At 44.5% G+C, this 12298-nt stretch overlaps 1 protein-coding gene across 1 annotated transcript in view; it reads left to right on the top strand.

The window, feature by feature from the left end:
• auts2a (activator of transcription and developmental regulator AUTS2 a) overlaps positions 1 to 12298 on the top strand; it is a gene marked incomplete at its 5' end in the record, with an annotated part of 735797 nt that overhangs the window by 343870 nt on the left and 379629 nt on the right. Inside the window, one exon of the mRNA XM_083645781.1 lies at positions 1581 to 1682. Coding sequence (XP_083501907.1) covers positions 1581 to 1682 — 102 coding nt within the window. The remainder of the gene's footprint in view (positions 1 to 1580; positions 1683 to 12298) is intronic.

Genomic DNA, 12298 nt, shown 5'->3' with positions numbered 1-12298 from the left:
ATAGCCTACTCAAAAATGCACCTCCCACTATACAGCAAAGAGAGGAGTCAATGTTTATTGATATATGCCATTCAGATCAGAATAATTAGTCTAGTCATTAAGTTTGCTGATAATATTTCTATGATGTTAAGTCTGTGTCATGTTAACTGGTGTATTCAGAGCAAATAGGGAGATATAGAGCATTATCATCATGCTATATACATGTATCTCCCTCTTTGCTCTGAATGAGTGAGAAAAGGAGAAAATACTGAATAATTACATCACAACAGTATCCTAATGTTAATTTAAAATGAGATATTCCTCTAAATATGGCAAAAAAATGTAAAAAAAAAACGTCAAATTTTTTTCCGGCGGGGCCTCCGCGGGCCCCACCGAGAGTCCCTTCCTCCCAGCACCCCCTGCTTAAAATGACTTCCAGCGGCCCTGCACCTGCATGCACACGTACACACACACGCAGAGTCACACACAGGCCCCACCAGGCGTTCCCAGTGCTCGGACTCTCTTATCGCGTTCGGCACTCCGGGCAAACCCGCCCTCCTTCCACCCATCGTGCAATTCTCCCAAGGAATAGGATTCCTTTCACACAGCCACTAATGGCTCCAGAAAAGGGAACATTTAGATTTTAATTATAAACGCTCAACTCAAGGGCTCTTTGGGTTATTCCCGCACCCCAACGCCCTTTCATCCCGCTAAATGACGGCCAGTACCTGAAAAGGAGAATATTGAAAGAGAGGTAAAGAAGAAGAAAAAAAGAAAACGTATCGCTCTCCCTGGAGAGAGTAGAGGAGTGGGAGGGGACACAGAGAGTGGCCCGTCCTCTCCAAGTCCAAGTCCTCTGTGTGCTTTTCCTAATAGGAGGCAGAGCTGCCGTTTACGGCGCCGGCCCATGCTAGCTCGTAAAGCCGGGTTTTTTATGTGCTTTGGAATGAAAGCTGCAGCGCTTGTCTGGTCCTGGAAGGAGCAGCCTGGGAGCTTCAGAGGACATCAATCGCAGACTTGGACAGGCAGTATAGACACCCCCCCCCCCCCCCACCCTCCCTTTACTCCTCTCCACTCCACGCTCCCAAGAGTCTTTTGATTGTTCTCCAGATTCTGAAGGGGCCTCAGATGCTCTAGGATTGGCACGTCCTCCTCTTTATTTCTGAGACATTTTCTTTTGTCACTTTGCCACAGCTCTTGTGACAGAGTGTCTAGAGAGGATGACACTTGCCGAGCTCCTGCTGCCTCAGCATGTGGCGTCTGCTTGGGAAGGGATAGATAGAGGCTCCGTTTGCCTCTAGAGGCGTCTTTTGTCCCCAGTCCCTTCTTCCTCGGGCTGATAGGAGTTTCATACTGCCACATCAGATGGCATCTATCATTGGCAGGCAGAGTGATGGCGGCTCAATGGGCCCTCCTCAATAGGCTCAGAAACATGACAGATTTACCGAGACGGCCCCTGCCAGGTTCTCACATATTCATGAAGCCTTCCCCGTGGGCCGGGCACTGTCCGCGTAAAAGCTCTGGCGCAATGTTTGGCGCCCGCTGTGTTGCTCCGCCTTGTTAACCCGCGGCCTCCGTGTGCGTTGTGTGATTTTTTGCAGCTGAAGCCGGGCCAGAACAACTGCAAGGACAGCGACAGCGAGAGTGTGAGCGGAGAGTCCAAACCTTCCGTCAGGAGCAGCTCCAGAGACAGGCTGACGGATGTGAGTACATTATTAACGTTACGTTTTTTTTTTTTTTTTTTTACATCAGGCGCACATCGCTCACTGCATCACAACATGCTACTTACGTAGGTAGCAGTGGCCGTATACATCAAGCACGCCCACCACCTCCCATCTATGTGTTAGAAATCCTGTCCTGGCTATTGGTCGAAATTTGAAATTTTAATATGTTGACAACTAGCTAGTTGACTGGCATTAGGCAGTGTTATGTAAAGGTTAATGGTAGACTGTATTCACAGGGATTCTACAGTTGCGTGGTTGAGGTTGCAGCTGTAACAGTTGTTATAGCTTTCAGATTGTTCACCATGTTCATCTTTCACTAATAATAAAATAAATAACATTTATATTTTTGCACAATCTACTGTAATAGGGACAATTTACTCAGGGCAATTCAATATGCTTATTATGGCTGATCAGTTGCTTGTGCTAAAACATGGACCAATATGACTTTCCAAGAAATACTTGTATGTACTTAATAAAATACCAAAGTGCATACAACTTTACTTACCTTTAGTCATTAGTAGCTAGTTAATCAGTACATATGATGTTAAAATAACTATTCATATTGATAAATGGCAACCAGCAACCTGCCAGAATGGCAAAGCTTTTTTGTCCCCTCCCTCTTTTTGGATTTTTCTCCCAAATTAAACTTGATAAATTCCGCCGTTATAGACTATAGCGCAATGCTTCCTCCGATACATGTGCAGTCGCCCAGCCTCTTTTTTTCACCTGACAGTGAGGGGTTTCACCGGCAGGATGTAGCACGTAGGACGATCATGCTATTCACCCTCAGTTCCACTCTCCTCTGTCCAGAGGAGGCACCAGTGGAGTGACCAGGACTCATACCCCAACATCTGACCAAGCCGGTCTCCGCGGTGGTAGGCGAGTGCACCTCTACACTACACAGATGCCCCCCCCCCTCTTTTTAATCTTTCTATATTGCTAGATAAAGCTAGCCAATGACACGGCAGTAGGTGGCTGTTATTATAATGAGTCAGTGTATGTTCTTTCAATACAGAATGTTGTTAGCTTCTGCCAGTTTCATAACTCAAGCATCAATGTGTGGCCTTGCACCTACGCCACACAGACACAAGGTAAGTGCTCATGTGATATTATCAGTTGTTGAGGGTTGACTTTGGTCTGGTACCAATAACACTCAGCCTCAGTAGCACATGCCATGCTAAACCTTCAATGTCTCCAGTGTGCTACTGCTGTTGTCTTTGGTATACCCCCCCCCCCCACACACACACACACATGCATGTGCACTAAGGTGACCAGATTTCTGAAATGAAAATCGGGGACATTTCCAGTTCGGCAGTCAATATACTGTATCATTAAAATATCCAATATTATTATCTATGAAATAAAAAAGGGGGACAATTCCGGTTTCATGTATTTTGAGCATGGTAACTATTGTGGCTACTCTAATAAACTACTGATATCCCTCCGAAATACCACATTAAGACACCAAGACCTTCCTTGAGGAACACCATTAGAAAAATTCATGCTGGGATTTGCTATCAAAAACCTTTGACATTTGGAGATTTCTGTAAGAATAGCACTTTTTGGTGATTGGGTGGTGCACTTCTGTTCTGGAAATTGCTCAGAAACTCCCTTATTGTCAATATAAAGCTATACATCCCCTCAATGCCCTAGGTCTCTGGTTTGTGGTTGTAAAGTTTTGTGATGTGAAATAAGCATCTTCACTCCCGCTGGAGCATCTGAAAGACAGTCATGTCGGCCCTGGTTGAGTAGTAGAAAATCGGGGACATTTTCGTGGACAGCTCCAATTGGGGACGTCTGGTCACCTTAGCGTGCACACACACACACACACACACACACACACACACACACACACACACACACACACACACACACACACACACACACACACAGTCCCCACTGATACAAGGAAGACATCCTACTTACCCAGTGCCTTGCTCCTTGTGCATTAAATGACAGAAGAAAGTGCCTCTGTGTCCCTGTGCCCCGTGACGTATTCTAAGATGTAAAGACAAGAGAGCAGGCTGGAGGGAGCACCCCTGCTCGTCTCTTTGCTTTGTGTGGAGAATCGACAGATCAGATACCTACAGATCAGATATCTACAGATCCGATATCTGCCATAATTAAAGCTGTCAGCTGGGAGGCCAGCTAGTCTTTGACAAAGACACGGCCGAGCCAGTGAAGCAAAGCTGATTCTGCGTGTAGCCTTACGATGCTTGACCGGGCATGAAATGAAATAAGTAATTTGATGTTGACAACAGAAATTGAAATGATACTTAGTGATTTTGGTGAGGCTGCACTGTGGTGCCTCTTGCTGCACTAAACCAAGACCAATGTTAGTTTAAACAATTGAATTGAAAAGGCATACTTCTGGATGATTAATGTCCCCAGCTCTGACTGCCATACCGAATTTAAAAAAATCTATTTGTCCTCAGTTGTGCTGTGGTTAATAATAACTAAATGGTGAAAATGATACAGTTTTGCGATCCAATTTGCAGTTCATGGTTAATGTATGAGTCTTTTCCTTATATTCTTTCTCTATAGAACAAGCAAGAATGAATTTAAAATACTATGGTGCTATTGTAATGCCTTTGAACAGCCTCTTCCATGTAATTTCTTTACTCCATGGACCATGACTGAGATCTCATAATCCTTTGCCCATCCAGATGATTACTGATGTTCGGCCAGACTCACTCGTACCGGAATCGGAGTCACAAACAGATGGAATTAAAATCTGTCAGATGGTGGTTTTGTACGCGGGAGACAAAGCTACGGCTTCAGCAGATGAGTTCTGACTAACGTTAGCTTGGCTGGCATGACAATGACATCTTAGCGTCTAATGTTAGCATCGCTAGCGGGATGCTAGCTAACTATCAAGCAAATTCTGGGATTGCTAACGTTATCAACATGTCATTCAAGATCACTAAAATGTGTTGTTGACAATATGACTATGCTGTCTGTTAATGTTGGACCATCTAAGAGCAGCTATCTGCTACGGTTTTTCACTGTCTGCAGTGCACAGTGAGACTTCACAGCACACTGTGGGATATGTCACTACACTAATCACAGTAACGTGAACATCCACAATCATGACCACCATTACATAATGTTAGGCAAACTACAGATGACTAAATAAATGGTTATCGAGTCATTCTTATCTGGTAAGACATTCATAGTGCATCATGAGAATGGTAGCCTACTTTAATTGAATTAAACTAAATTGTAATATCATTGTGTCCTTAAATGTGCTCCTAACTTTTTCAACTTAGGAGCCTAATGTAAGGTGATAATCACATCACAGACACCCAGTTCATAAATGCTGCAATACTTAAAATGCAAAGCCTTCCATCAATGGGCCATAGGCTCAATCCCCACTGTGTTAACTCGGTTGGTGGTGATAGTGACTTTAACAGTCGTTTATTGACATGAAAATCTTTGATCGTATCATTTAATAATTTGCCAATATGAAAATGACAAAAAAGGTAACGCTTAAAATGTATTATTGCGGTGCCAAAAGGCGTGGTGAAAAATGTGGGTGCACCTAAATTATGTGCTGGTGCACCTAAACTAAAAAGTAAGGTGCACCAGTGCACCTAGTGTAAAAAGTTACTGGAGCCCTGTATCTCAAAAACTATACATGACATCGCTTATATTTTGACATTCTGAGTGAGAGCAGAAGTAGCTCAAGAGTCTGATGTCTAATATATGCATGTTGTGTTAAAGTTGTGTGAACTGTCGCAGTTTTTAAAATGTAAACAACATAGCCGCTAGAGTGAGACATTCAAGGTGGCTCCATAGGGTCACATTGCCGTTTCCCCCCGGAAACGTGGTTTGTTTACCAAAATGCTGCTCGGCTGATTCCTCGTATTATCAAGTTCACTCCACTTGATGGCTGCTACCAGGTACGCAGGGTTTACGCACATCTTGGAATCAGTTGTCACTTGTATGTTTTTAACATGGTCCATTTGATCCTTTTTGTATACTTGTAATGGTGCTGTCTTGGCCAGGTCTCCCTCGAAAAATCGATTGGAATCTCAAGGGACTTCCTGTTTAGATTTTTAGATTTTTTCAATCTTTTATAGAACGATAAACATACAAGACAAACAGGACACAGGAAAAGAAGTAATAATAATAAGTTAAAAAAAAATATATATATGTATATATGTATATATATATATATATTATATATATATATGTACCGTAATTCTTCCAATAAGCGCCTCTACTCTAATTGCCACCGGGTCTTCCCTTTACCGCCGGGTCCAAATTGATTTAGCATAATAAGCGCCTGACTCATTTTCCCGCCGGGGCGTTTTTTAGAATAAATAAGTTTTTTTGTACTGTATGTTTTTGTGTTGACTAAATTCAGTCACTTACGGTAATGACGTTGTTTTGGAGGAAGTCAGGCGGAAGTTTCTCCTCCTGTCAGACAGTTTTATATTTTATTTATACATGCTGTAACCGACATGTTTCAAGTATGCATACCGCATTGTTTAATCGTACGGATTCCTGCAACGTGCTGGAGACGCTGTCTAACCAGGAGCAGTGGGCAACTTACGCTAACGTAGCTCAGTTGTGCCTTGTAAAAGTGCATTTCTCTCAGCGGAACAGCGATCATAAATGCAGTATGGATTATACCCATTATACTGGACATGTATTGGAAACTTGGCGTCTACCTACCGGTATTTGGTAAGTGCTTGTTTTGTCTAGTGCTGCAGTGCTGTTTGTTTGGTTGGCGTTAGCTTGGTAGCTACGTTAGCGTGCCTTCTACGTTGCTTTGCTGGGAGTATCTGGCAAGCGAGACTAATAACGTTGCTATGACTTCTTTCCAATGAAACACAAACAACTGAATGTGTGAGCGGTAGGCTAATGTTACTTGTTTAAAATATGGTATGGTTGTTTGGCAGAGGGAGAAGAGGAGAGCAATGAACTGATACCGTAAGGTAGATGGATGATGATGATGATGATGACGATGAAGGCTATCAGTTGTTTTCGTTCATTCCAGTCCGTTGTACAATACTAGGCTTGTTCAAAACTGCCTGTACCCACCCTCTTGTGTGTACTAAGTACTATCTCACTGGTTTAAATAAGAAATTTGATACTTTCCATTTTTGCTGAGCAGGCATTTCTGTTCAAAAAATAATAATCGCCAATTATGCCAAAATGAAAATAACCGCCTGACTCTAATTGCCGCCTGTCTTCCTTTTACCGCCCGAGTCCAAATTGATTTAGCATAATAAGCGCCCGGGCTCTTATTGGCAGAATTACGGTATATATATATATATATATATATATATATATATATATATATATATATGACCTTGTATGTAGGCTAAGTTGAGCCACTGAACCCTCCCTGGCACAGCCCCTTGTTTCCCTCCCCTCCCTTGTTGAGACAGGACAAGTGTGGTGACTCGACTTGTAATGTTTGTGGTATACTACTGTGTTAATTCTGTGAACCATTTAATATGCATTTTGTGAATATATATTGTAACTTGTATCTTTACCTGAAAATTCCCCCCTTTTTTCTATTATTGAATTTTGTGGTGACTCCATTTTGTATTCTTGTGGGCACCTCATTGGGTGATTGACACCTGCCAATCAGCCAATCAGCAACTGATGACTTAAATGCATACCTGGTGGCAGTCTCAGACCCTATAGCGAACCTGATGAAGCTCTTTGTGAAACGCGTTGTTCGCCTTGTTTCTTGTTTTTAATGTAGCCTATAAGTTAATAAAGTGTCTATTTTCCTACCCTGGTGTGCGCTGGAGAACTTCTTTTTTACCTTTGTGATTCACCCTGCACCAGCTATAGCACCCAGGAGCAGAGCACTGCTGTGCACAGGGCTAGCTGTATATATATATATATATATATATATATATGTATGTATATATATAATATATATATATATAAACAATACATACATCTTTCAGGGGACTTCCTGGTTAAATAAATGTTAAATAAATAAACACTGATGAAACAGGTTTCGCCATGTTACATCAGGTTACGGTCTGCCCTAATTACCCACTTCACTTCCAGATAGTGTACAAGCCAAGGACTGTATTACCATTGCCTCTCATTCAGCTTATTCTGTTCAAATATTGCACCCGGAAATTTATTTTGCCAATTATAACGCCATTCTATTTTGAAAATGTCAGGTCTTCTCAGGCAAAAAACACCTACTCCCTCCACTCTCCTTGTTCTTGGGACCGATCCATCCCCCTCTCTATAATCACTTCCCCCTGAGCTGGCCTTTTATCCACTCTGTACACACACACACACACACACACACACACACACACACACACACACACACACACACACACACACACACACACACACACACACACACACACACACACACACACACACACACACACACACACACACACACACACACACACACACACTGTCTGGTCAAGCTACCCCACAGGAGACTGTCATGTCTTCAGGAGAGCTGTTGAAAGTTGGGCTGTATGAAGACACACTTTTAGGCATGTCCCCTGCTGGCCATGCCATAAAAAGCCACTTCACACGTGGCCAGAGGTGTAAGCCTGAGCTCCCAAAGTCAAAGAGACGGGTGTACCAAAGGTGGCAGTGAAAGGCCAGCTTAGAGCGAGTGCAGGAAGACTTCACTTTGGCTGCCATCTGATGAAACGGACGACGAGCTCCTCACATGATACCATTTCCTCACCTGAGGATAATGTGACTTCACTAGTTTCACTGGTGCTTTCATGTCGCTCTACACTACCCCCCCCCCTTTCCAGAGGACATCCACTTTCTCCACCGCTAGCTCTCAAACTATGCTTCATTCCTTTCATTGCTTTGTGCTAGGAAACTGGCTGTCACGTTTATTTCTGTTGCACGATAGGCTGTTAGATCTATCCTAACCTCGCGTCACCAGGCTCTCTCAGAGGGGAGAGAGCCTGCTATGTGTTACTACAGGCAGGAAGACAGAAAGAAGACCCGCCCCCGTCTTCCGGTGGCCTGTGCTGCAGTGTTCTCGTTCCCCCACAGAAATGCAACAGTAGGCAGTCGCTACGAGTTAGAGAAACAAGGCCAGGTCGAAACCTGGCATAGGGCCGGTGTGCTCAGTAAAGTGCAGAACTCTGCCAAGGTGTAGAGTCATTTGTGTTCAGTCTAAATTTTTGGCCCCTTGAAACCAGATTAGAGGACCATTTACATTAAGATTAGACTGTTTTTCAGTCTTAACCATCAATTTGCTGAGTGAGTGGCACTGCTCTTGCCCAGATGTAGCCATATAGGTAAAACACTAATATTTTCTGACTCACCTCCACCACCACCTGCTGATGTCTATATTATTTAACCATCTCATTCTCTTTAACAGTCCAACATTAAATCTATCAAATAAAATTAAAGCAAGAGCTTGTCCTCAAATAAAATGAATATAGTGCAATTCAAAATAAAATAGTAGAATAAATTAAATTCAAGTCACTTTCAGGAGGAATACCAAAAACCTTCTGCAATGTCAACTGAGTTTAGCAGCAGTCCAACATAAAATCATCATCTTACAGTACAATGGTGTGCAATTTACAGTAACAGTGCTCTTAATTTAGGAGAAAGACAAAATGCTCCATGTAAGATGGTCACACACATGGACTGTACACACATCATCCAGACACAAGACTGTTAGTAGCATCCACACCCAACATGGGTCCATGTGAAAGGATGGGAATGCGCACTGGAAGCATGTGTGTGTTTGTGGCCATCCGTGCATGTGTTGATGTGTAATCGTGTGACAATAAAGACGGGCTTGTCCGTCTGAAATCGTGGAATCGACTGGAATGAGGCACGCGACATGTTTGGAAGAGTGTGCTGACGTCAAATGACGCTCCGCTGATGGGTAATGTGGCTAATATGTTAGCGGCTAACTGTTACTTGTCGTTACTTTACATGGCAGTAAAACGCCACCGAATGACCAAATTGATTTAACTTTTAACCATCTCGATTTCCACTTTCCATACGGACCGCCAGCATTGGTTAGTTTATAACGTGACTATATTTATAATGTTTATAACGTGCTCCAGCTTCCGGTTTATACTATCAGTCTGAATACAGCCAGGGGTTGGAGCTATTGCGCAACACCGCAAACCAGTCGGAGTACGTTATAAACGTTATAAATTGTCACGACGTTAACAACTAACCAATGCTGGCGGTCCGTATGGAAAGTGGAAATCGAAATGGTTAAAAGTTAAATCAATTTGGTCATTCAGTGGCATTATACTGCCATGTAAAGTAACGACAAGTAACAGTTAGCCGCAAACATGAGCTACACTATTTTTATTTTGTGACGATTGGGGCGCGTCGAGGCACGTAGCGTGCGTCGACGTCATCGATTACGTCGACTCGCCGGGACAGCCCTAGTCCGAGGAGCAAACGATTAGTCACATTCATAGCTGCTTTACATTAGGACAAAAAAGACGATACATGTCAACTCCTCAAAAATCGAATCAATAAATTCCTAGTCGGATCGAGAGAGGCACCAGACGGTGAAATGTCCAACGACCGGCTCTTGTGGAACTCTCTGAACGAGCTAGCCACAATATTAGCCAGAGGTGCATTACCGCCACCTACCGGACTGGAAAGCGGAAAGACATTACATCGCCTGAATCCTCCGTGAATCCGTGCTAAAATGGTCTGGGCGACAGAGTGGAATGTAAGGGCCCTGCTGTGCATTCTGCACTCCGGCCCCAAAAATAAGAAGCATGGACATACCAAACGAAGTGTTTGTTTTTAGCTAACGCTAGTGACTCGTGTCGCCCATGTTTTCTAAATGGAACGAATTGAGCGCAATATTTTTCCTGGAGCACAGCACTTTGGTTCCGGGTCTTCCGGAAGCCGGAAGACTCGGAGCGAGATTTTCCCATCCAGGCTAGATCTATTCATATTGAGTAAAACATGTCCAATTATATCATTATTCACGCGAGTTTTATCGGCATCCCCTGTCGAGATTGTTTTATCGTCCAGCCCAAGGGAGGTGCGTGTCTGGGGGAGATTTTGTTCACATGTGGTTCCTCCCATGCTACGTTCCATGTGCTAGTTTCAAAGACTAGACGGGCCTGTAACACCGCACACAGTGCAAACAAACAGAAAAAGCATGCAAGTCAGGGAGCAGTGTGAAGACAGGAGCCCCGCTGTAACCCGGAGCATTCGTTAGATCAACATTTTGCTAATGGTGTTTGCCGAACACACACCTCCACCCACCTCCACCCACCCCTCCGTACTGAGTGACTCCGCTCTGATGAAGCAGATGAACCGAGTTTTCCGGCCTGGCGCTGCCTGGGAAGGGAGAGAGATGCCAGGGGAGGTCAGGCCTGGCAACCTCTCTCTCTCTCTCTCTCTGTCTCTCTCTCTCTCTCTCTCTCTCTCTCTCTCTCTGTCTCTATCTCTCTCTCTCTCTCTCTCTGTCTCTCTCTCTGTCTCTCTCTCTCTCTCTCTGTCTCTATCTCTCTCTCTCTGTCTCTCTCTCTCTCTGTCTCTATCTCTCTGTCTCTCTCGCTGTGTGTCTCTCTCTCTCTCTGTCTCGCTCTCTCTCTCTCTCTGTCTCTCTCTCTCTGTCTCTCTCTCTCTGTCCCTCAGTGTGTCCCTCTCTCTCCTTTCCCTCCTCGCTCCATCCTGCCAGCTCATTAAGGCCTACAAATGGCACATCAGCTCGGCTGTGTTTGCCTCAACCCCAAAACCCCACAGCTAAATTGGCAGGCTTAGTCGTATTTGCTCTGAAGCGCCGGGTTCCCTTTTTGGTTTGTTTGAAGCTGACATGGCAGGCCACCCCCCCCCCACACACACACACACACACACACACACACCCACACACACACACACACACACCCACACACACACACACACACACCCTCTCTCTCTCTCTCTGGGTGGCAGGCATTCAGGCAGGCAGCCGTCCTGAGTAGAGAGAGTTTGCTGGATCAGGGAGGGCAGGGAGCTCGGGGATGAATCACTCCCGTTTAGTCTCTGCGGCGAGGGGGTGAAATGCCATCATTACCCGGCTGCCTATCAAATAAATTGGCAATTACGGGCCTGGGATTGCGAGTAAACAGCACGTTACTTCTCCCCCCCCCCCCCCTGCCCCCCACCCACCCACCCAAGGCTCTTGATGAGAGGCGGGTGCACTAGAGAGAAGCCCAGGAGTGCTGGGTCAGAGCCCCGCCAGGCAGCGCTATAGCCAGCCTGATGAAAGACACAAGAAACAGCCTGTAATGAATGCACCTCTATTTCAGCGGCCATTGTTATAGTCCTGTCCCTTCTTGCTTTACTCTTGGCTAGTATTGAGTCAACTACATTCTGCCTGCTGTGTAGCTGAAATAATACTGCTTTAGTGCTGCCTAATGCCTTTTGGATAACCCTTCCATACAGTATACTTTGTGGAATCCATTGCAGTAACAGTTACCTCGCAGCCTTCACAGCCCATGTGCTGCCTCTATTGGCAGTTTGAGAGCAGCCCAGTTCTAACACTGTTATTGATACTAGCAGTTTATTGGTGTTACTCCAGACAGCTTTTGCCTGCTGCTTTTTCCAACAGAAATGAAAATGTGAAAATTGCGGGTTCCTGAAATCCATCC

This window comes from Poromitra crassiceps (genome assembly GCF_964638095.1).
Source record: "Poromitra crassiceps genome assembly, chromosome: 1".
Taxonomy (NCBI): domain Eukaryota; kingdom Metazoa; phylum Chordata; class Actinopteri; order Beryciformes; family Melamphaidae; genus Poromitra; species Poromitra crassiceps.
The sequence above is the reverse complement of the archived record's forward strand: the minus strand, read 5'-3'. Positions and strand labels throughout refer to the sequence as shown.